The 25525-nt window shown below is 43.0% G+C and overlaps 1 protein-coding gene across 1 annotated transcript in view; it reads right to left on the bottom strand.

The window, feature by feature from the left end:
* Positions 1–3645: 3645 nt before the first annotated feature.
* HIBCH (3-hydroxyisobutyryl-CoA hydrolase) overlaps positions 3646–25525 on the bottom strand; it is a 1142718-nt gene continuing 1120838 nt past the window's right edge. Inside the window, exon 14 of the mRNA XM_086955371.1 lies at positions 3646–4273. Within this exon, the coding sequence (XP_086811497.1) occupies positions 4158–4273 (116 nt within the window). The 3' untranslated portion in view covers positions 3646–4157. The remainder of the gene's footprint in view (positions 4274–25525) is intronic.

Raw genomic sequence — 25525 nt, 5'->3', positions numbered from 1 at the left:
CACGAAGCCTAACGCGCCAGACAACAGCAATGGCGCCCGTCACCATTTATCAGATACTGGACATTTACCTTTTGCCACGTTTTTTTACAATTACCTTTTGCTATGTTTTACAAAGCCACGCATACTTTAAATAATCCCTGTTCTTTCAGATTTATGGTTTATCTAAAAGCGGGCAGAAGATTTTAAGCGCTTCATCCATTGGCTTGCCAAATGTGCGTTCATAAACATGTGAAAGATTATTCTCCCTGCAACCCCTGTTGCCACCCATTGACTCTGTTTTAGTGACTCATTCCTGTGCCCCACCCTCATCCCCTCAGCCACACCAACCCCTCCTTCCATTTTACTCTACAGTCTGGGTTACGAACCTGCCTCCCCTTGCTGCCTGTTACTTTTCCACCTATGTGCTTGCTGTCCTCGGAAGGCGATACCATACATTTTAAAACAACTTTCCCCATACAGCGTTATAGCTTTATAACGGCCCAGGGATTAATCAAATTCTCAGCTACCATTCTGTGCTCTTATTGAAATGGATGGATATACTTCTATGTCTGGGGTCCTGTAGTGGCAGTGGGCTATCTTTTTTGTTTTTGTTTATTATGCAACCAAAAAACAGAAAAAGAAGCCAGTGAAACTTGGCTGGCTGTTTGGTACCATGCCCCATGTTTACCCCAATCTAAAATATAGGGGTGATAAATCACATACGATTGATACGTCCATGCACAATGGCTGCCGATGCCGATCCCATCTTCTGGCTTTTACTTCACATTGAGGCCTGATGCTTTACTTAACTGTACACAGTGATAAAGTCTTCCCACAACCTCTTTTGAGACACTATACAGTAGATGTGTATCGACATATCCTCCAACAGTAACGGACGTTCATTTTTGCAGACGACAGATACCATATTCTGAAAATCGTATTTAATCAAGTATTTCAACTTAACTGCTGGCAGACGAACTGTAAAATCTGGCACTGTTCAAATGTCAATTCTGTTGCCAGACTAGAGGCTCCATTATAACCAGGGCCGTTGGCAAAAAAGCAATTAAGAAGTCGTGCTTGTCCCCTATAAATATGGATTTATAAATAAATAGCCATAAACAGCTTTTTTTTGTTGAGAATAATTATGATGTATCTGTACAACAAATTTTACACATAGGTTGTCTAAACATCACTATTGGTATGAAAGTAAAAAGCAGAAAATTGAACACCACACACAGGACCTACCTTCAATAACGTCATTGTAGCTCTACATTTGTAGGGGACGCTGTTCGCAAGTTTATTTTTTCACAGATATTTGTAATGCAGCAGAGTCTAAAAGTTAAACATTTTGCTAATACCTAGAAGACAATGGCCAGTAGATAGAGCTCAAGTACAGTACAAGAACATATCGCTGAATAGTTTGAGCAGGATTATGAAAATGCTAAACATTGAACAGTACAATGGATAACTGTTTCATGTCATGGTAGTTTGGGAAACCTTGTGGCTGAAATATACTTTTAATACTGTAAAGTGAAAGGGGACCTGTAGCATAGTAAAAGCAGTAGATGATATTGTATTGGCAAGGGCTGTTACAAAGAGCGAAATCATGACATTGTTGTTTAGTGACAATGTTAAGAGCTCGTTGTGGAAATGATAGAAGCTGTGGGCGAAATCACTCACTACCTCTTCTGAGACTGCAAACAGACACAAAGCACTAATTACCAACAGATGGCCCCTGCAGTCCAGTATAATTCAGTCTTTCACCATTCCGTTCTTCTACCCATCCATATTCACACCTATGCCTCCATCTCCAAACCTTTCCATCCATCTATCCAGCCGTCATTCCTTTCAATCTTCCTTCTCTTCATCCACCCTTTCACTCATCCATCCTTGAACTCAATCGATGATAATGACATGTATAAAGCGCTTGGTTACACTTTACTAGTGTGTCCCCGTGACACACTAGTAAAACCTACCCATTTTTCTTTTCACTTTTTCATCACCCATTCTTTCACTCAGCCATCCATTCATCCATCCTTTTGCTCTTCCTTCCACCCATTCACTCAACCATCCATCCACCCTGTCACTCATCCATCCTTTTTCATTCATCTATCCACCCTTTCATTCATCCATTAATCCATCCATCCTACCTTTCACTCACCAACCAGTTTCGCATCCATCCATTTATACTTTCACTCATCCACCCTTTCCCTCATCCATCCTTCCATCCACCCACACTTTCAATCCATCTGTCCATCCTCCCTTTCACTCACCCATAAAGGGTTGAATGTTCTAAATTAAACAAGCATTGGCATAGCCAATAGGTCTCGCCTCTGGGGCCTTATACGTGTTTAGCCATGCAACAGTTGATGATGTTGCACCAAGGATATTGTACTGCATAACTAAATACTTATAAGGTTCCGAAGGCGAGACCTATTGGCTATGCCAATGCTTGTTTACCTTATCTTCCGGACCCCTGAATGAAATGTGATTTCTGGGTATCGTGAAGGTAATTTTAATTCACCCACTCACTTCCCTCGGCCAACACACCCACATGCACAACTGTGGTGTCTCCTTTAAAAGATCTCCGAAAAAGAGCCCTCTCGCAGGGCTCGTGGGGGACAGCAGAGCCACCCCCCTGAAAAGCAACGCCCGATGATGAAGCAAGACACCCGAAAGGGTGTGTGAAAGCTTGATGTAACCCTTTTCCACAGTTTTGGCAGTAACAGTGCACAATATTTCTATGAGAGTAAAATTAGAAATACTAATTTTGTTAAGCCCCCCTATAACTAACCTGCAGTCACATTTATACAAAACTGTACAAGCCAAAACATAGCTGAAAACTGAACCATACCCAAAAGTACAGAGTTGCTATTATTGACTCTGAATTAGTCTTGTGATATTCTGATGGATATTACGGCCTCTGCAACTTCTTCATGTTCTCCTATCGCACCACGGCTGTATCTTAAACGTCCGTCAGTGGCACAGTCTTTAACTAAGAGAAAAAACAATGAGTATGTATGTGAATGGGGCACCTTTATATTCTTAACGCCGCTAGATACTATGATGCTCTACAGTAATACAGTGTGCTACTAAGTATTTTGGGCACCAATTTTGGAATCCCTAACCTGAGTTTGGGTATTTTAATTTGCCAGGAATCACGGTCTATCAAAGGGTAAATTAATAAAAGTAAATATCTTCTTCATTGCTTCCTAGTGAGGGGTAATGTGTCTGCGCCCACTTAAAAATGAGAAAGCTGTATTCCGCTGTAACTTTGTTCATGTCCGTGTGCCTTTTATTAGTATCCTATGTTAATGATAGAAGATTTAGAAGGTGAAGAAACAAACAGACATTGCCCTCACTACATTTTATTGCAAAATTTGCAAATAAACTTTTTGGGCATTCAGAAAACTTTGTCCTGCAAAAATACAGATTTAACAATACGAACCATAAGAGCATACAGCTCCTCCTGCCTCGTTTTCATGTTTCTGACGTTTGAAGTGCACATTTAAAAAAAAAAAAAGAATATTGTCTAACAGGTTACTTGTTAGTGCTTTCTGTCATGGGGAGGTACAATGTTTCTCTTTTCAATACTTAATGTGTAAAATAGACTAATTTTTCATTTTCCACTTAATATTGCAAATACAATACCAAACTTAAGGTGTATTAAATTCAGATAGAATTTATTATTTCTCCAGCGAATGCTGCTACCTTTTCCCGAATTCATTATCTGTCGTCCCATAAATACACAATACAGCTTGTATAAAAAAAATATCATATTTGACATGTTACCATACTTGCAGTGTCTTAAAACACTTCTTGAAGAACTGATTCCCGAATATTGTACAATGGCATCAGGCACTATCTCCCGCACAGCATGTTTTTAATGTGTTGGATACACCGTAAATGATCATCATTCTTGTTAAAACATTTTATATTCTACCTTCATGATTAAAGTTAACATTAAAGTAACAGAAACACTGAAATTGTAAAATGAATTTCTCTCTTGTGCTGTTTGAAATTATACAAAACATTTCCCTGTTGCCAAACATGCTAAGTAGGAAGGAGGTGAACAAAAAGTGGCAACATCCCAATAAACTGTTAATTTGCTATGCACTAGCTATTTAAACTATTTTACTCTTTTATTCTGACAGAAGAAACCCCAATATGTTAATTTATTAAAGCTTCAGATCTTCACTCCCCAATGACTTGAAGCAACTGTCCAGATAGTCTTCTGTTACTTCTTCTATCACTGCAGGCTTCCATTTTGGGTTCTGGTCTTTGTCAATGAGCACTGTCAAAAGAAAGAGCAAAAGTGTTTATGAGGGAACCTTTGGGATACATTACAGTATCAAACAAGACACACACACGAAACTCACATACAAGACAACTTCAGGAGGAAGTTTGAGAGTGTGAGCCACTAAAAGCCTGCCCCAACACTACGCTACTGGATGGGAGCTGTACCTGATGGTATCCAAAGAAACGCTGAGCAGCCACTGTTCACGCTGCTGTGTGGAGCCTGGACAGTACCCTCTACATAATTCTGCAGTTATGCTAAGGGAAATGGAGAGACCCTGGTCAACCAGCTCCTCTGTCAGCCTTATGAGCTTCAATTCACTCCAGTTCCTCTCAGCTCTCGCCTTTCCTCTCACTGTCAACACATTTATTTTATTGAAAGTATTTTATTGGTACAGTTGAAGTCCTTGGAGCATACATCAATTATTAAAACACACTTAAACTTAATTAATTCTAATTAGTTATGCAATATGTTATACATTGTACCTGCACTTGCTTCCTTGCAGAGAATGCTAGATTTACAATTTTCACCAACTTTTTTTCTAGATTACATTAGTCTCAAAACAACACGTTCTAGATCATTGGTACACTCTACAGCACCCTATCTTTGTTATTTGATTTTGTTTATTTTCTCCCTTTCTAGCAAATACACAGCAAATATGGCTTTTGTAAAGTAAATATTTTGTATAATTGTGTTCTTTTCCGTGTTGCCATCTGTCTACACCATCTAGTTCTGTTCAGAATCTTAGGAAGTGAGAGTACTACACCAGAAAATGTTTCAATCACCACGACACTGAGGACAAATGGCGTACAGTGTCATTATTTTCCATCCATCTTCTGAAAATCACGTTAAGGATAGAATTTATGTCTAGACACAAGGACATTTTTTCCACTGCATAATTCAAATTTAGATTATTATACTAGTAATCAACAAACTGACCAGAACAACGATGGTTATAAAACCAACAATGTATAAGAAGAATGACAAAGCACTACAACAGTACACAAAACTGCAAAGTCATGTGCGAAACTGAATGTTCATTATCATTGGAATTTTACGCAGACAATTGTAAAATTAATGGAAATACTACACATTCTATTAAGTACCAGCGAACTGTGCATATCCCTTAAAGTGTTTGAGGGAGTAGAGGAATATGTGGAAATCAGAGGACAAATTAGTCTCTGAGCAATATGAAGAAGATAAGTATACAAAATGTAATAACTTTATTAATGAGTGAAATAGCACGTCTTGAAGGGTAAACTGTGCTAACTCTCGATTCAAGACACACAGCTTCTAATGATGAGACTGTACTTAATATTGACATACTGAAACCCACAACTGAAATATAGTCATGAGATTAGTGGCCTTTCAAAGAACAAAAATACTATGATGGATATGGAAATGCAATCAATGTTTGTCTTAATGGAACTTATAGTATTAAAACAAAAGAAGCGGGTGGATATAGGGTGATTAAGAGTCTCTCTAAAAATTGCAAGTGAAAGATAGTGAGAATAGCAACAAAATTTAATTTGAGGCTTTTTATAAAACTAGTTAACTGTCCAACCATCATCTTTTTGGTAAAAATCGAAGGTGAATAAATGATGAAAAATAAAGAATATTCTTTTTTTAAAGTCATTATAATACTAAATGATGCCGTTGAACACTTAAGATTTCTTTTCATCTGAAGGTCACTCAAAATGTATGGCTTTGATTTAGAATTTGTAAAAAAAAATAGAAAAGAAATGTTATTTCTCAGAACAAAACCAGTCAGCATATTGACAGAAAACTGTATTTTGTCACGTGGGTTAAATTGGAGGAAACGTTCACTAAGTGTTGCTCTGGTATCTGCAGATCTGAACCAAATTAGCCAATCCAAATAATTTACGAAGCAAAACTTGATAGTATTGTGTTTTCATGATGATGTCAGTAGTTAAAGTGGGCGATGTACTCTTCGTTAAATTGAACCCGAGAAGCACAAAAAAGTTCCTTATTTTTTGACTGAAATGATGAAAGAAGATGACTTCGCGGTAGATTGCCTTGAACAACATTGGAGATTTGAGCTTTTTCATGTATCTTGACTTAAACAACATTAAACAGATGGATGGGCGAATTCAAGCAGGCAGGCTTTATTTATTATCTCAGCAGCCTTCCTGAGTATTATGCAAATAAGGGAGAACGCGCTTCGGCAAAGAATAATAGCGAATATATTATCATACATTAAAACTTGTTTCACTTCTGCTAGCACACTCTGTTTTTCCATAATATTGAGGTATTGGCAAGAACTACTTTTTAGGAACTAATGATCAAATTAACGTAATCTGTTTCAGATCATTTGGCACATGGCTTGGTCCTTCTGCAGGCATTGTAATTTTCGTGCAGTGATTAATGCGCTGTTAATGACACATTATAATTACAGAAAATTATGTTTTCAGTCTGAAATGGTTTAATGTTTTCCTCTTCCTGTTGAACTATGCTACACCATTATTACACTATTAAGTGCCATATTAAAAAATCACGCCCGCTTCTGATCTGCAGAGCATAGTAGTCTTTTCTGACTAGCTTCACTAATCACAAGACACAAAAAGCAGATTTATGTTACCTGTAAGAGCAACTCAAAATTGTGGCAATTAAATTTCATACACCCTTAAACCTTCCAAATGTATATTGCATAGTGCAGGCCTACAATGGCAGCCATACATTCATTTTAGCTACAGTGATGGAACACTTCGCAGAGGACGGCTTTCAATAAACTCAAATAATCAATCTGAGTGGTGAAGTAGTCATTCCAGAAGCAGACTCCAGACCAGATGCCACAAGTTTGGAGTGAATACCTACTTTGGAAGAGAAAAATGTGAAACTTTCCAAATTCATACCTCGTGTAACCAATGACTCTTGGTCACTGTCATCTCCTCCACACTAACGGTCCGAGGGGACCGCAACGCTCACCTTCCTCGATGCTCCTGCTGCACTACTGCCACGCCACGGGTCTAAGGACTACAATTCCCGGTATCCCTACTGTGGCGTCCACCAACCACGTCACCAGGAAGCGCCAGGAGGCGCTTGATAAGAGGAGAAGTGCTCCCGCTCCTCAGGTCCCGCTAACTCTTGGTCACTGTCATCTCCTCCACACTAATGGTCCGAGGGGACCGCAAAGCTCACCTTCGCTTCCTTGCTGCTCCCGCTGCTCTACTGCCACCGGTGCGGGTCTAAGGACTACAAGTCCCGGAATCCCTCCTGTGGCGCGACCAACCACGTCACCAGGAAGCGCCAGGAGGCGCTTGATGAGCAGAGAAGGGCTACCGCTCCTCGGGTCCCGCTAACTCTTGGTCACTGTCATCTCCTCCACACTAACAGTCCGAGGGGATCGCAATGCTCACCTTCCCTTCCTCCCTGCTCCCGCTGCACTACTGCCAACGGCACGGGTCAAAGGACTACAAGTCCCGGCATCCCTCCTGCGGCGCCCACCAACCACGTCACCAGGAAGCGCCAGGAGGCGCTTGATAAGCGCAGAATGGCTCCCGCAGCGCGGGACGCACGTGGGCGAAGCCTGGGCCAAAGGCAGGCCTGTCTGAGCCCGTCCGAGACTGTCTGAGGCTAGGCTGATCCACCCCCCTAAAGACTTGTGCTACGTGAGTTATTAAGCTGAATGTTTGGTTACTTGGCAACATTTGTTGAAAGTGCATTTGGGGGGTGTAATCAGCAAAAATCTTGGTCTTATACCATCTGTAGTATTTCATGGAGACTGTCACCTCGACCAAATTGAACTAGTCACTTTATTTACCATGGGGGAAAGTATACCTCCATTTACAAGGTCAAATACTAGACAGAAGGCCTCTGTGCGTTCCCCCATTGATAAAATGTTACGCCAGGTAATTGTGGATGTTTCTGGTGCGATCAAAGGCACTGAGAGGCGCCTCTCACTAACACCAACGATCCCAAGAATTACTTCAACCCTGGAAAAAGGGGTCACTGATTCTTTCCAAACAGTTAATCTTTCAATAACCCTTGACCTTATGCCTGCACTAGATAATGTAACCCCGGAAAACTTATGTAATAATGATACGGGGGGAAAATAGGAAAGGTAGCCAGCAGAAACAAAAAGCGCACAAAGGGGGGGGGGGGGGGGGGGGGGGGAGCAAGTAAACCACACACTGAGGGCAGCTCCAAAACAACAGCCAGAGGGTCATGCATCTGGAATTAATAGTATAGAGCCAAAGGAGGCTCCCCTATGGCCCTCTAATCTGATTAAGGAGCTCAAATTCCACTTTGAAAGCCTTATAAAATCTGAGCTAGAAGCCGTAACCAGTCACCTAGAGAAGTTGACTTCATTGGTGGATACTTTAATTAGACACTGCCCTGAATAACCCCTTCGCAGCGGGGGGTAATTCCCCTGCTGTGCTGGGGGCACGCACAGCACCCCGGTGCTCATGACGAGCTCAGCTCGTCATGAGGCACAGTGCACGTGTGCTCATGACGAGCTCAGCTCGTCACGGCCACACCGGTTTTCGTGGAACGTTCAGCACAGCAGGGGAATTATCCCCGTGTGTGAGCGTTCCACGGCCCATGACGAGCTCCGCTCATCATGAGCACACGAGCACCGCGCCTCATGACGAGCTGAGCTCGACATGAGTATGGAAGGAGTTAATTTCGAAACAAACAAATCGTTGGACCAAGCCCCTGATCACCAATGCATACAAGTGGCCCTACCTGATCCAACCGTACCATATGTACTAAACCCGCCAACTGGGCCTACTTCGACTATTCATCATGTTGTAGACCCAGTAGTCTCTCAGCAAGGGGCAACACAAGCAGGGGACATCGACCACGGCTTGAAGAACACGCTAATAACTACAGTCCTTTTAGTGGATCAAAATACACTTAGGAACCTCAAAGGAGATAATGGGAACACTCGCCAACCTAACCCAAGGGTAATAAACCCTTCCCCGCCCTGTATTGACCTACCTCCAGCTTCTACGACCTATGTTGTTATTTTAGCTGGAATACCAGAGTTGGAGTCAGGTAGAGGGGAGCTTTATCCTGAGTTGAAAAACAAAATTACTCTTTTTGCTAAATAAACATAGACCCCTTCCCCCTTAATCCAGAGTGAAATACTATTTGCACAGAGGGTTAGTTGGCTGGGACAGAGGCAAAAAGACATTCCGGGGGATTATGTTTCGATCAATTTTAGGGACACCAGGACGGTCCAGCACATTCTTAAATGGGGACGAATAGTGAAATCCAGACACTCCCCTTAGGCTATTTCTACCCACGCAATTCCCTGCTAGAAAAGATGGGAAGTGTATACAAAAAGTGGGAGTCGAGAGGACAGACTGGAAATATGCCAAACATGGGTCGGGGTTGGAATGTCTCTCGTCTTTTAACATTCCAGTGAGCAATAGATACAGCTCCCTAGACCTAGTTGCTTGACTGGATCCTACAGTCAAACCAACAGAAGGTATACCCACTCAGCCATTAGATCACCAAAACTGTGGAAGATTGGAGCCTGTGAGTGTGAGTCATCATTCTAGGAAAATATGCAAGGCTATAGTGGCACCTGGTAGTTCTGGTGTCTCTATTAGTACATCAGGGGAGTCCCTTGATACTACACAGGGTGGGGAGGGGAGTCTCAGCCAAGATCTACACCAGGAGGAGCGACCCTTGCATACACCGATCGATGCTGCAATACACCCGAAGAACATTAGGATGGTATCCTGGAATATAGCAGGTCTCATTTCTAAAAATGGATCTCCTCGATTGTGGAGAATACATTGATACACATGACCTATGCCTCTTTCAGGAATAATGGTCTATCATACCATGTATCGGGTAGGTTATGTTGCATACTCAATCCCAGCTATCCTGGGGCCTAGGGGTAGACCCTCAGGGGGTCTTTGTATCTGGGTTGCTGTGTACATTTGGGTTGTACCATCAAGTTGATGGACACTGATTCCCTGGACATCTTGTGCATCCTCCTTTCTTTTTCTGACACATTCAAGTTGGCTATTATTGATATTTATTCACTTCTCAGAACCTAGATTGTTTTGTTTGGCCTCCTTTCTATCTACCCTACCGAGTCTGTACACACAATAATCAGAGGGGATTTAAATTGTCATTTTGAACCCCTTAATGGCACAAGTAGTACCATTACCAGTGAGGAAGACTCTGTTTGGGCCATCCCAGAACCTAATATTTAACCAACACGGGGCTGGACCCCCCCTTCTCCTACAAATGAACTCTCTCACTCTAACACATTCGCTTAAGGCATGTAATGGTCGATTCTCTGCCGACAGCCCGGGAAATGTAACTATTAATAAATTGGGACAGGCCTCTACCATTGATTACATCCTGGTAGATGTTGAGATTTGGTCTAGAATCAAGGACTTCATGGTCCAGTCTTGATGTGAAAGCGACCACAATCCCTTGGTCTTAGAGTTAGCTGACCCCCAACCGAGTACTAGACGGGGCTTGCTAACTCAATCTGCCCCAAATTTAACTGTAATAGAAGGAAGCAGAAGAGTACGCTGGGGAACCCTTGTTGCATCTACTGAAAAATTACCTTCCCTGTACACACAAACCATTTCTTTTTTAGAGACCGCCTTTGGAATGCTGGATATTAATCAGGGTGAAGAATCCTTGTTGTTGTTCAGTAAAATCCATCAAGACATGGTTGAAAAGTAAGCGGAATTTTTCTATAATAGGGAAAATAGCAAACACCCCGATCCCAAACCTAAACATTCCTGGTATAAACATCCCTTGTATAGTAAAGCGTGTAGAGAAGTAAAACACGCTTTGATACTCGGGATTTAAAATGGATACCACATGTATCAAAGCAAGCAGGTTACAATATAAAAATACTCTAGCTGAAGCTAAAGCAGCTTGGGAAATTGAAAAATGGGAAGCAATAAAGAAAGCTCCAGATACCAGAGACATGAGAGGCTTTTGGAACCTAGTCAAGACTGGTAATTCCAAAGGCAGCTCTGCTATTGAACCCAATCTGGGGTAAGAAGCTTGGAGATGCCATTTTAAAGTTCTATATTCAAGGCCTCTAGTTGAAGTTGTAGCATATGGGCAATTGATATAGACTTATCACCCCCAAATGAGGGCACACCACCCTGCACACTGGCAGAAGTCACCCTGGCGCTGGGCAAACTTCTACATAATAAAGCACCAGGATTGGATAGAATACCTGGTGACCTTTTTAGAAATGAACAATTTTGAATCGGACCCATTTGTGCTCCCCTGTGGAGTCCCACAGGGGTCCTCCTTGAGTCCGACCCTTTTTAACGTGTATGTCTCCACTCTCGCCCCAATTATTAGATCCTTTGGTTTTAATCTTACATCCTACGCTGACGACACACAGATTGTGGTGTCGATGCTTCCGGGTGAAATAGAGAGCACGGCAGACAGGTTCCGAAGCTGTATGCGGGAGATCAGTATCTGGATGGCAGCAAACTGCCTTAAGCTCAATTCAGTAAAAACCGAAGTATTGCTGTTTGGGTCCAGTGACAACTTCTGGTCCCGCGCTGGTGGCCAGAGGAAATGGGGGTTCCCGCCTCCCCGGTTTTAAAGGTCAAAAACCTGGGTGTTGCGATGGATAACTCACTGTCCTTCAGGCCACATATTAATGCACTGTCCTCAACTACCCACTATGTGCTGAAAACTATTCGGAAAGTCCTACGTTCCTCGCGGACGAACACAGGAGAACAGTGGTCACTGGACTGGTGATGTCCCGGCTAGACTATTGCAACAGCTTGCTGCTGAATGCCCAACAGGGGCTGTTAAATAAACTTCAAATTCTGCAGAATGCAGCAGCTCGTCTGATAATGGGCACACCAAAGTTTGCGTCAATAGCCCAAGACTTGGTGAAGCTACACTGGCTACCAGTGCGTAAAAGAATATTTTTTAAAACACTCTGCGTAATTTTTAAGGCTTTGCACGGTCTAGGCCCCAATGCATGATGAAGCTTTTCCAATGGTACAAGCCTATAAGAACATTAAGATCAGCAGAACAGGAGCTGGTGGTAGTCCCAAGAATTAGGAAAGCCCGATGGGAAGGCAGGAGCTTCTCCCTGGGAGCGGCCAAGACCTGGAATGCGCTGCCACTGAGCCTTAGACAGCTTCCAGACCTCCTTTCATTCAGGAAAGCTCTTAAAACATGGCTCTTCACACACTAACGCCCCAGTTCATACGCACTAGTAATCAATTCAGCGCCAGGACACCTTCGGGTAACAGTGCGCTTTAAAAATGTCAAAATAAATAATATAATAAAAAACAAGTAGTGTGGGCACCCTATTTGCAGATCTTATTCAATGCCATCTTTCAAGGCATGGCTCTTCCTTCGACTTGGGCTGATGAGGAAATAATTCCTATTTTTAAAAAGGGCTCACCCCATAATCCGGCAAATTATCGGCCAATAAGCCTTATCTATGTCACTCAGAAGATATTTGCCCATGTTCTCCTGGGTCGATTGCAATCATGGATGGACGAAATGAATGTTTTAACTCCCCTACAAGCAGGATTGAGGTCCAAAATCTCAACCATCGATCAGATATTTAGATTGCAACTGATCCATTGGAAAACTGTAACTCTGGAGGGTGAAAGCCTATATCTAACCTTTCTGGATCTAAAGTCCGCATTTGAAATGGTGCAGCAAGATCAGCTCTGGGGTTTACTCTATGATATGGGAGCCCCTGTTTATCTATGCCAGTTGCTGAAGCACCTACATGAAGGCATCTATGCGAGAGTAAGATTTGGTAAGAAGGATAAACTGACAGCTCCCTTCCCTGTGGAGAAGGGGGTGAGGCAGGGATGTGTTTTAGCACCAACCTTCTTTTCCCTTTTCCTAAAGGGTTTAATCGAAACGCTCGTGTCAGTAAAGGACATAGATTCTCCCAGGTTAGCGAACCGCAGAATACCAGCATTAATGTTCGCAGATGACACTCTGCTCCTATCTAAAACACCAATGGGTATGCAGTGGCTACTGGAAGATTGCAGTGAATTTGGAGATCAATATCCAGAAAACCAAATATGTGGTTTTTCATGCCAATACTAACTGCCCGCACCCACAAATGGACGGAAAGCACCTAGAGAGAGTGTCCACATTTGATTATTTGGGTATTACACTTAATGACAAGATGGACTGGGGGACACAAATAAAGAAAGCCAACCTAAAATAAACACACTCCATAGGAGGCATCTTGAAAGTCCACAAACGTTGAACCCAAAAAGTGGTTGCCCCCCCCAGCAGAAATTAATAAAACACAAGCAAGAGGAGCTTCCTTATACGAAGCTGAACTCTGGAGACACTGTCCATCCTACATTTTATCTCTTACAGAGAATACTTTTATTAGGCAGCTGTTGGGTCTCCTAAAAAGCACTCCTCTAATTCCACTTAGGATGGATTTGGGTATTGGACTCATTGCTGATCTAATTGCCTATTGTCCTCTTTTATTCTGGCGTCGCCTCTGGAGCACGCCTGAGCTAGCTATTTTTAGGGGGAATTGAGGGATGTTATGTCCTTATTGGGAGCAGGAAATCTACAGTGGTTGTCATACATTAGACGCACGTCTTTCACTGGGGAGGGAAAACATGTGGTTAATGCCAGAGGAGACCTGCCCCTCTATCCCCAAAAAGTCCCTATCGCTAGCTTTTAAAGAACACAAATTTGCTCTATTGCCTCGGAGTATGAATTCATAAAGCTTGACATCCAGGTTCCTGGATGCCAAGCAACAATACAAATTGGAATTGGCCCTGGACAGTATTCAACCATTCATAGCAAAGAAGTTGTTTTTACAATTCAGGCATGGGACGCTTCCGCTCCGCGCCTTGACAAATAAATGGAAGGGAGCAACTCCTTTAGATTGCCCTGGGTGCTCTTCTTCTGAAGAAACAGAACTCCATGTCATGCCATTCTATCCTGCTTATAAAGGGTCTAGATCCAAGTGGGTCCTCCAACTTTGTAGAATTCTGGGCCTCAGGAACTTTAGCGAGGTTTTCAGGCTACTAAAATACGAGACTCATCCACTATTTGTAGTCGCTACCTCGAAATTCCTATTTGCGATGTGGTGTACACGCAGAGGTATTTTAAAGGACAAATGGCAGCAACCTGACTGTGTTTTCCAATTAGAAATGTATGCCTTGGAATATTTTTATGGTTGTCCAAATTTTAATCTTTTATCCTTAATTTATGTTTTTAATATATCTGTATTGTTCTAATCTTTTTAATTGTATAATTGCGGTTATTTTCTGATTCATGTGGTTCCTAGTTTTAGGGGTCAGATTATGGGGGGAAAGCTTGTGATATTAACACTTATTGCCTTTTGTACAATTATTTCTTGTACTTTTGTTGTTTCAAGAATTAATTGCATTTATGCTATAATGTATTTTTACTGTGCTTTTATAGCTGTATAGCCGAAATAAAGTTATTTTGACTTGTCTTGGTAACCAATGATAGGTATAAATAATTAGTCGAAACTCAAATGCCATTTACTGAAACCAAAATAGGCTATTACTGCCTGCAGGTGAGGCAGTGAATGACTGTCCTAGAAGAGAAGAACGGTGGTCATTTCCAAGTATCTAGTGCTCAATAGTTGTTAGGTAATGGACTTTGTAGGCTTGGTTTGTAAACATTAATAAATAAATACAGACCAGAGCCCAACGTTTTTTGCTCGCTTTCCATCTATGAGGAGGCAACATAGAGTGGACTCCCTGAGAACTGGGTTCTCAAGGCTTTCCTCACCCTCGTTGCAAGGGCTGTTGGGAGCACTACAGTGTATTAAGTAGACCACTGCTGGCACGAATAAAAAAAAGGTAAGATTAAGAAGCCTTGGGGGAAATTGGACACAAGGGAAAATGGCCTGGAGGGCGAACTTAGATTGCAGCAGGTATGGTTTAGGGGCCCGCTGATCAAGGGACAGGAGGTAGGATGTTGCCATATGAAAGAAAACAGAATGCTGGCAAATGGACTTGAACGCATTAAGAGCCAAATGAGCGGCCCATTTGAGGGTCAATTCATTCCTATTCAGAGCTGAATGTGCAGACCTCAAGAACTGGTAGGGGAGTGGGCTAGAAGAGCAGTGTGGCCTGGTGGAGGGGTGTTTCCCACTGAATATAATGGCATGTCTCTTTCTCAGGTCAAGGACAGGATCTTTTCAAAGCTCACATGGTGATGACACTACTAATTCAGATGGACAAAGAACTGGTCCAGGATTTCATCTTGCATATTATCAGGGCAAGAGTGAAAGTTCTTTCTGCAACTTGAAGATATTACTTTCCCAGATGTTAGCAGTGTCACTGTGAAAAGAAAAAAAGAATAGGAGCGGACAAGGAGACCTTTTGCGGATGTGGATGCTCAGACAGGAAGTTTTTTTGTCATCCACTAGGCGTCACCAGCTGAATTTGTACACCCTGGCATTTGAAGATCCGGCCAGGTGGTGTACGATCCGAAAGATGCCTTGATGATTTAGCCAGGTCCAGAGGCACAGGGCACTGATAAGGCTGAAAGGGAGCACTGCCTTTGGGCACCTTGAACCACAGATAGTACCTATGGGCCTGCAGGACAGATATATGAAAATAGGCGTCCTGCAGGTCTAACACCACCATCCAGTCTCTTGGATCCAGGAAAGACAGAACCTGGGCCAGTGCAAGCCAGAGAGGCTGGAGACTGGGCAGTTCACTGCCTTTGCTTGCATAGATAATGTCTGCTGGATCCTGTCCATCAAAAGGACTGGGTTGCCTATTGTTAAAGTGGTGTGCCTTGATGCTGTCTGGAAGCTAAACCCTTGGCAATGGTTAGAAAGGGGTTCTATTGTTAGGGATACCATCTTGCAGGTGTGCAAAGACCGAGGTAACGTGCAGTGACTATTCTCTTTAAATGCTTGATGGTGGAGTCTGTTTTCTTGCCAAAGAGGTGAGACCAGTCGAAAGGCCTATCCCTGAGGGATGCCTGAATGTCACCCAAGAAGCCTATGGGTCTCATCCATGTATGGCACTGGAGTACCACATTAGTGCCGGACGCTCGCCTAATATGTTTGTTGTGCCCAGGCCTGATGGGATGCCATCTTGAATGGTCTGCCCCACATTAGCTTTAAATTCATCCGGGACTGCAGGTAGGTTCTATGATTGAGTCACATAATACACAGGAGTACCTGCCTAGGAAACAACTGGAATTGATTGACTTAAGTGCGAAACTAGCAGAAGAAAACATCACCTTCTCAAATGGCTCAATTATTTTCGACTCTGTAAGGTGAGGTAGTAGAAAAATAAATGGAATCAACTCTGATTGTGGAGGCCTGTGCTACTAGCCTCTTATGAGTAGGGTGATGAATTAGGAAGGCACTAATCACCTGGAGCAGTTCTAGGTTCATGGGCTACCTGTCTGTTTAAAGGTGGGCAAAATCAGGGTTTAATCCAAAGGCAGTAGCGGTTCTGATGAGGGTTGTCCAGGTTGCTACACCTCTATGAGGACATTGTTTTAACCTCAATGGAAGGCACTTGTAGACATAAGACTTCAGCTGCACGTCTAATTACCATGGCAAATGAAGCAGACTGTTTCATAAAAGAGCCAGGGGGTGGGAACAGCACTGTGTCAGGGAAAGTGGCCAGCCCACTGGCTTGTTGTTTGTTCATATAAAAAAATGGTCATCATATTGTGGGGCGAATTAGTCTCTATTATCACTATCATCACCATGTTATCTAATGTTATACTGATTTCTATAGTGCACTAATCACTCAAGTGGGTATCCAGGCTCTTGGGCAGGTGTGTAGGCCATCACCAAAAGCTGGTTGACTCCGTTGGAGCACTGAAGGGTGGCTCCTAGGCAAAGCCTTATTCCTCTAATGAATACTTTAAACCACAGATTCCTCATCCTGGAATAGATACCAAAACAATACCTTTCCAAGGTGGAAGTTCTGTGGAGTGGGCTGAGACCAAAAGGTATTGCAGAACCAAGTGCGTGAAGTATCCTTTCTGTTGGACCTGGCAGTCATAACAGGAGCGCTTCATGAAAGTATGAACCAATGTCCATGTTGAAGCCTTGCAGATATATAGGGCAGTGAATGCATTGGTAGCGGCCTTTACCCTGCCTGGAATGGGCCTTCAGACCTTCCAGGGGAAGCCTATTGGGCAGTGTATTGCACATCTTAATGCACAGGGCTATCTACTCTAAACGGGTACTCTTCTGCAAATCCTTCCCTTTTTTGCCCTGGAGACACCCACAGAAATGCAATCATCCACTCAATGCTCTTTGATATGAACTATGTAAAAGCTTAAAGTCTTTTCAGGGGTCCAACAAATAGAGTCTCTCCTACACTTTCAGTGGGTGAGGGAGAGCACATAATGCTGGTAGAATGGCGGGGCTATAAAAAAAACATGGTGTAGGGTGTTCCCACTGACCGTGCCTGCAGTTCACTCATGTGACAAGCTGATATCACAATGAGAAAAACAGTCTTCAAGGTCGGGAAAAGCAGCAAGTGGTTATGTATAGTCTCAAAATGCATACTCAGAAATGTCTAGACCAAGTGGTATCATAAACTTGGGAGGGAACATGTGTCAACCGTTTAATAAATCTCATCACAACAGGTGACATGAACAAGGATAGTTGGTCTGGCAAATGTAGAAATACTGAAAGGGCCGACAAATAACCTTTTCTAATGCCCACTGAAAGGTCTTGGTGGGCTACGGACAAAACCATAGCAATAGCAACAATAGCAATAGAAAGTCGGATAGCTTCACCAGCAAAGGGTTAGTGTCTTTGGCACCCCACTTCTCTCCAGCTCCCAGCACAGATTAATTTCATGAAGGGGCAGCTGGCAGTGAGGATGGCATCTACCACCTCAAATGGCAGCTCAAAAGCAGTTAAGTGCTGCCACTTATTCTGCTCCCATGAGGCACAGGGTCAGACTGATTTGCATATGGCCATGTCTGAACTGGGGTGGTGTGGAGTGCAAAAAACGATGGATTTAGCCCCAGATCTCTGTACTGGGGTGAATGTATGACATTGTTCTGCATTCTGTCCATCAACTGTGATTTTTGCATTTGCCACTTATTCTGCAAGCACGGAGGTGTACATTTTGCCAAGTAGAGTGGAGGATTGTCCCAGGCTGCTGAGACAGGTGGTCCATCTGAAGTGGAAGCCAAATTTAAGGACAGATGCTAAGGTGCTACGGGTACCACACGTTCCTGGCCCACTCCAGAGCTAACTGGGCAACTTAGCAAAAGACACACAAGTGATAGACGGAATGCGGAACAAATCAAACATTCACCCCGTCAAGAGATCTGAATTAAATCCATTGTTCTTTTGATCACCATGACACCCCAGTTTAGACCCAGCTATATGCAAATCAGTCTTGACACTGCTCCTCATGGGAAAAGCTTAACCCGAACTGCCAAGCCAGGTATTCCCTGAAGCAGAAACAAGCATCTTAGTACCAGTTTAGGAGTATCACCCCTCATCATCCAGGCACAGTGAGCCCGGGTCCCATTTCTGGGCATACCTGGCGCACTTCGGGCGAGAAAGCAAGAGACACACAAGTGATGGTTGAAATGCTGATTAATCTCGATCTTCTTCAGAACTAGGGGCAGGAAAGGTCATGGTGGGAAGGCAAAGAGGTGTCCCTTGTTTCATTCCAGTCAGAATGTGTCTTCTAATGAGTGTTCTCGCTGAAACTCTAAAGCACAAAACTGTTGACATTGCATGTTCTTGCTGGAGGCAAAAATATCTAGCCAAATTTCCATCTCACTGAAGATTGCCTGCGCTGTTTCGGAATGCAGAAGCCATTTGTGATCTCCCAGGCGACGTCTGCTCAGTTTGTCTGTTCTGCCATTCATGGATACTGCCAGGTGGGCCCAGACCAGAAAGATGCATTCGCGCACTAGCCACCTCCAGAGGCGCCAAGCCTCCTGGTGCGAGACTGAGAAGTCCTATCCACCCTGCTGGTATAAGCACCACTTGGTGGTGGTGCTGTCCATGACAACCTCTATCAGCCTACCATTGAGGGGCACCAATAAGGCCTTCAGGGTCAGACGAAAGGCCAATGCCTCCAGTAGGTGATGTGGTGCTGGCCCTCCACTAGGGACCACAGGCTTCTGATGTCCCCAGGAGATCCCACCCAATGCAGCAATGATGCATCTGTCACGACTTTCAGCTCTGGGTGAAGGAAGAGTGGTTAGTCATCACTGCAGAACTGGAGCTATCTCTGACAAGACCTCAATGGTGTCAGAAAAGCAGCCTCAGTGCAGGGCCCACTGGAATTTCTTGGTCCTATGAAAGGCCCACGTTTGCCACTTGGCGTGGTTAACAAGGAGGAAGCATGAGTATAATTGTCCAAGAAGCCTCAGAGTCATCCTCACTGGCTCCCTGATCTAGCCTGAAACGTCATGATCACAGCCTGTATATCCTCTACTTGTTGTTGCAGATAAAAAGCCCTGAACTGCAGTGTGTACACCATTGCCCCAGGGAAGGGAAGTCTCTTTGAGGGACTCAAGTGGGACTTTGACTCACTTATGGTGAAACCCAACAATGATAAAAGTTCCGTTTTTAACTGGGTGGTGGTCTACAACTGACTGCAGCAAACCCGCCATCAGACACCAGGTTTCGAGATATGGGAATAAAGGAACTTGGACCTCTGAAGATGGGCAGCAACCACAGACATCACTTTCATGAACACCTGAGAGTTGCTGGTGAGGATGTAGGGGAGCACAGAGAAATAAAAATGTTCCTAGCCTTCTCTGAAAAACAGATAGCACCTGTGGGATTGTCGGGCAGGTATATGAAAATACGCGTCCTGCAAGTCCAACAACACCATACAGTCTTATGGGTCCAGAACAGATCCGATACAAGTCAATGTGAGAATTTTGAATTTGCCTTTCCGCAAGAAAGCGTTGGGATCTAAGATTGTCATTAGACCCCCATCTTTTTACGGGATTAGGAAATAACAAGCATAACAACCCCTGTCCTACTCGCAATTAAATACTTTCTATATAGGACTCTTGGAGAGTTTTGGGTTTTCCTACTGTAGTAGGATGGACAGATTCACTCTTAAAACTGTTCTGGTGTGGGAGGAATATTGGGCAGGGAGGAGAGAAAGCCTAGGGCGCAGCATGTTTGAGCAATTTGCAATACCCATATGTCGGACATGATGAATCGTCAACCCGGGAAAAAAGTGCTGCAATCTTCCACCCAATCGTTGGGCATTTGTTGCTGAGGTTAATCTGAAGCAGTTTGTTGGCCGTTAGGGCAAGGAAAGAGGTGTTGGAAGACTGATGACCCTGCTGAACCACACATTGCTCGCTGGATCCGCTTCATGGCCCAAGAAGACTTCTGCAACCCTGGCTTCATCTCTGGCTAAGCAGGCAGCCGCCTCCTATACGTCAGCCTTCTGGAATAGTCCTTAAACTTCAGGAACTGGTGCGGAAAATGTTTAGCAGTGTCAACAGCCCCAAAGAACACGCTATTATTCTGCCATCTTTACAGCGTCCCAAAGCGGAGTACATTGTCTCATCTTCTCTCCATAGAGGCGATAAAAGGGCATGTCCATTAGTGAGAAAATCCAGTGGACCTTATCAGGACATATCTATGAAGGAGAACACGGATACCAATCTACCTGCCAATGCAATCTGTGGCATCCAAACTGGTATGGATAACCCAATTGACTGCATCATGCCTGTCATGTAGCGTCTGAACTAGAGAAGTTCTAAAAACCTCTCAGACAGTGTACAAGTTCTTGGTGATCAAGTCCCAAAAGGTATGTGCATCAGCCAAACAGACAGACTGCGTATATGGATCGCAGTGCCAAGCTAGAAGAGGAAAAACATATGTTTGCCAAAGGCATCAATCGTTTTGGATTCTCTGTCTGGAGGATTAGTCATAAATAAGGTAGGGTTCGACTTATGGTTAAAGGCCTGTACAATAAGGTTCCCTGGAGTGGGGTGCTTGGTGAGAAAACCCGGATCACCAGGCACTGATCTATGATGTCTGGCCACCTGACTGCTGACAGGCAGGCAAGAACATGGTTTCGACCAGAAAGAATACCTCTGAGGGCATCATAAAATGGGAGCCAGGGCTCAGATGGTGCCATTTCAAGTTGCATAATCTCTATCAAAACATTTGTTTGAATCTCAAAAAAGGGCTCCTGTAATTGTTGTACCTTAGCTGCCCTCTGAAACACCACTGCCAAAGAGGCACTATTTTTTTTCCATTGTTAGCCCATGTGGTGAGTTCAGCTCCATCATTGGGAGGTATCATGGCCACTGACATTTTGCAAACCAAGGTATAAGGCATCATTGCGTAATTAAGGATGAGCAGGCCATCCTCCTCTCCACCATCATTATCAATATCCTGGGATGTACCCTGCTTTGGCACAGGATTAGAATTAGAGCCAAAAAGAGAATAGAGCTTCCGCTGATAGCGGAGTTGTAGTAGAGGGATAGGATTAGAACCAGGGTGCATGACAACAGGTTGTGATTTTGTAATCTCAAAGCACAACATCAGTCAAGCCTTAGCGGATGTCAGTATGGAGTATGACATGGGCATTGGCACAAGATCATCCACGAACACTGGTGGTGTCGGGATGGCGGAAAACAGAGTGGATCTTGGGTTAGGTGGAAAGCTGTACCAAAGTGAGCACAGGCCCATAAATTGGCGAAGAAAGGTCTGTGGGGGGACCATCTGGCAGTAACAAGGCTGCACTCCCCCGCTGGAACCCATAGGTAGTGCAGAGAGAACTGGAAGTGCACTGAAAAGTTGCAGCACAGCGTCTTTGAAGGCCCCAAACGGATGTGGGCTAATGGAAGCATGAGAAATTCGAGGAGCGTCAGGACATACTGAGGAATTTGGTATTGGCTGGTGACCTTGAAGGGGTGCTAATGACATCTTGACACCCTCAAACAATCTCTTTGGAGTAAGAGCGTCAGGATTGGATTGAGTCGTTCAATATTTTATGCTTGTATTTGGACATGGACTTGGACTTACCAGAGAACTTCAAGGAGGAAGAGGAGAGGTCATCGGAAGACCCCCATGAACAAGACTGAGAAAAGACTAGCGACTTGGAGCGGGATGTACATGAAGGTTTCTTCTTGTGCTCGGTGATGTGTAACTTTGCCTCCTGGTCTCAGATCCCCTTTGGGAGCATTAGGTTGCATTCATTAAACAACTTCGAGTCGTGTCCTGATCCCAGGCACCATCGACCTAGCTCGTGTGGGTCCATGACAAACATTTGTTTCCTGCAGTCATGGCCCTGCTTCTTTTAGTGGCGACATGGTCCCTAGCACACTGTGAAAGAGTATTGGAGTCACTGTAAAACTGATAAAATTGGGAGAGCTACGGATTTGCATCTGAAGGTGCAGAAAAAAAGAAACTGACAGCATACAGGGGTGGGACTTCTATGCAGTTCTGCTCTGACACTTCCATTATAGGTATTATAAGATTTTTAAAGAATACTCTATTTATTACTGCTGACCTCTGAATTGCCATTTTGGTCTTTGATCAAATTATTTTAACTAAGACAAACTGTACAGAGGCGGTACCTAACTGCACACAAACAAGCAGAGCCACAGGTACTTAAAATGTGTTTCCAAAGACCAAACGAAACTACATGAAACATGTTGAAAGACACCCACAAATATCAAGAAAAACTGGCATAAAACCAAGGAAAATATTTTTTGCGAAGAATAAAAATTCAGTTACAACAATAAATAAATGTGTGCAGTGGCACAAAAAGAGCATGAGATTAAACAAAATATGGTCACAAAGCACTGAAATCAGCCAATTAAACTAAGAAAAACATCTCCTTCGATGGTAGCATGCTTCTTATGGTTGGCGGGAAAATAAAAAATGGGAGAATAGTCAAAGGGAAGTTTTAAGTATCTTACTCTGACATTGGGGAAAAATCAAGTGATGTAACAGTATCTATCAGCTGCAAAAGTCTTCGAAACTGCTCCTGGGATCTGTCTTAGTATAATCAGACCCCCCAGGATATAGCAGCATGGATTAGCACATTTAGCGGCACAAAAATGCATATTTAGCGGCACAAATATGGAAATTTAGCAGCATTTTTGCGGCACTTTATTGTACTCATAATCATTTATTTTCAGTCTTAAATCAATGGAAATTGTTTTAGCAGAGTATTCCGCTTTGAAATAGGCAGCCTGGAATATGGAACAGAGAAAGCAGCCCACAGGCGAAGGCTGTTATCCCTAGGAAAGGCAATCCTCCATTTGCTTTAGAGTAGGTTCTCAGAAGCCCATCAAAGATGGCCTGGTAGTATCCCATAGGAAATGGCATTCCAGAACTTACCTTAGTGAAATGAAATATTTGCCTAAGATCACACAATTTCAGCATGGAAGCCACTATTTTATCCAGATTTTCTGGCTTCACTCTGTCCAAATCAGCAAGTAAGTGGATATCCATTTGTCTTTCCTTATGTTAAGACTTTGTTTTTAGTTTTAACCTCCTAGTGCATTCTTCTGTCGTTTTTTAAATGATAGCTCCAACTTGACCCGAAGGTATTGAAGCGCTTCACATGTGCACTAGTCACACTACAAAATTACAACACAAGCACATGCATTGTTTATGTACTAAAATACAGGTCTATAATGAGGTGCTGTAACAATTATACATGAAAATAAGAGCTACTCATTAGCTGATTGCCATCCTATGTAGCTGATGTGAACCTCTCAGGATGATACATAAATGTCTTACGACTGTCTTTAGATTTGAACTGAAAGCATTGCTTAGCTCTTAATATAGCAAAAACAAATCCAGAAATCACCGCAGTGAGTTTTTTATATACTTGATTCTGAACTTGCTGTGATTGTGTTAGACCTGCCCCCAGGGGTTAACCTTTGTTCATTGTAATACAAACACTTAAAGTTAAAGATCTGGATTTTTAAGGGCTATACTCATACTGGACCTCGAACTACATCAAAGCATGCAGGAATGAATGAATGAAAGAAAGAAGGAAAAAAGGTAAAAAAGAAGAAAAGACAAGAAAGAAGGGAACTAAGAAAGAGGGAAAATAAAGTAGGAAAGAGAAAGATAGAAGGAAAACGAATGAAACAAAGAATGGAAGAATGAAAGAAAGAAATAAGGAAGGAAGAAAAAATTAAAACAAAAATAACGGAAAGAAATAAGGAAGGAAGGAAAGACTGGAAGAAGGAAAGGAACAAGTAAAGAAAGAAAGAGGAAGAAAAGAAAGAAAGAAAAATGGACTGAAAGTAGGAATGACAGAAATAGTAGCAAAGTTGAGCACCATCATGACCTTATATTCAGAGTTTATGTTATCTGCTGATAAAGGGCCGGAAAGCAGTCAGATAAACAAACAAATTTACAGCACCATTGGCAGGAAAGAGAAACTGATAAAGTTGGAATGAGTCCTGTGCTCTCATCTGGTAGAAAGTCACTGGTATCACACCAGGCTCTACAAACAAATGCAACACTAAAGTAATAATAAGGTAAAAAGTGAAACATTGCCACTGACGAGAGCTACCTCGTTTGATGATGTGCTCCTTGTGAAAGTGCTAAATAGAGTCAGTCAAAGTGAAGTTTACCTATGGATGAAGTAGGCAGAGCCCTTGTCCAATGCTATATGCTGTGGTGGATGGAAGTAAAATGTGAATGACACAAGAGCAAACCAATGGATGGTCTGCAGTTAGCCAAGACCTTTTGAATTACCAAAATTAAATGTATAATATTCTTACAAAAAGGGGATTTTGGCCACCTATATGCATAGGTGGCTGAAATCCCCTTTTTGTAAGAATATTATACATTTCATTTTGGTAATTCAAAAGGTCTTGGCTAACTGCAGACCTAAACAGCCATTTTTGTAGGAAAAGATCATGCCATATTTCGTAAGTGGGGACTGCTTTCCACTTTTAACATCTCTACGAATCCCAGTTTAGGCTACAAAACAAGTTTCTGTATTTCACAGATGTGTGTGTTACCCAGGGCGTTTTGCTTCCACCGGGCCCATCCCTTATGCACAACTTACAACTTCTTTTAATTTAAAAGAAGATGTAAGTTGTGCATGAGGGGTGGGCCCGGTAATGTGATATCTCCTTGTTTAAGAACTAGGGCCATGCTTTTTAATGCGACGTGCACTCTACATCCCCATCGTGAGGACTAGCCTCCTCTTCTATCTAGCTGGCAATTGGGCTATTCTTTCTACAGAGTTGCGGCTGCTGGTCTTGTGTTTACATCATGCATTGCACACTGCAGGGACCAGAAAAGGTATCTCCCAAAGGCATCAGGCTGTG

This window comes from Lissotriton vulgaris, chromosome 2_1 (assembly GCF_964263255.1).
Source record: "Lissotriton vulgaris chromosome 2_1, aLisVul1.2, whole genome shotgun sequence".
Taxonomy (NCBI): Eukaryota; Metazoa; Chordata; class Amphibia; order Caudata; family Salamandridae; genus Lissotriton; species Lissotriton vulgaris.
This window is presented reverse-complemented; position numbering and strand designations above follow the sequence as displayed.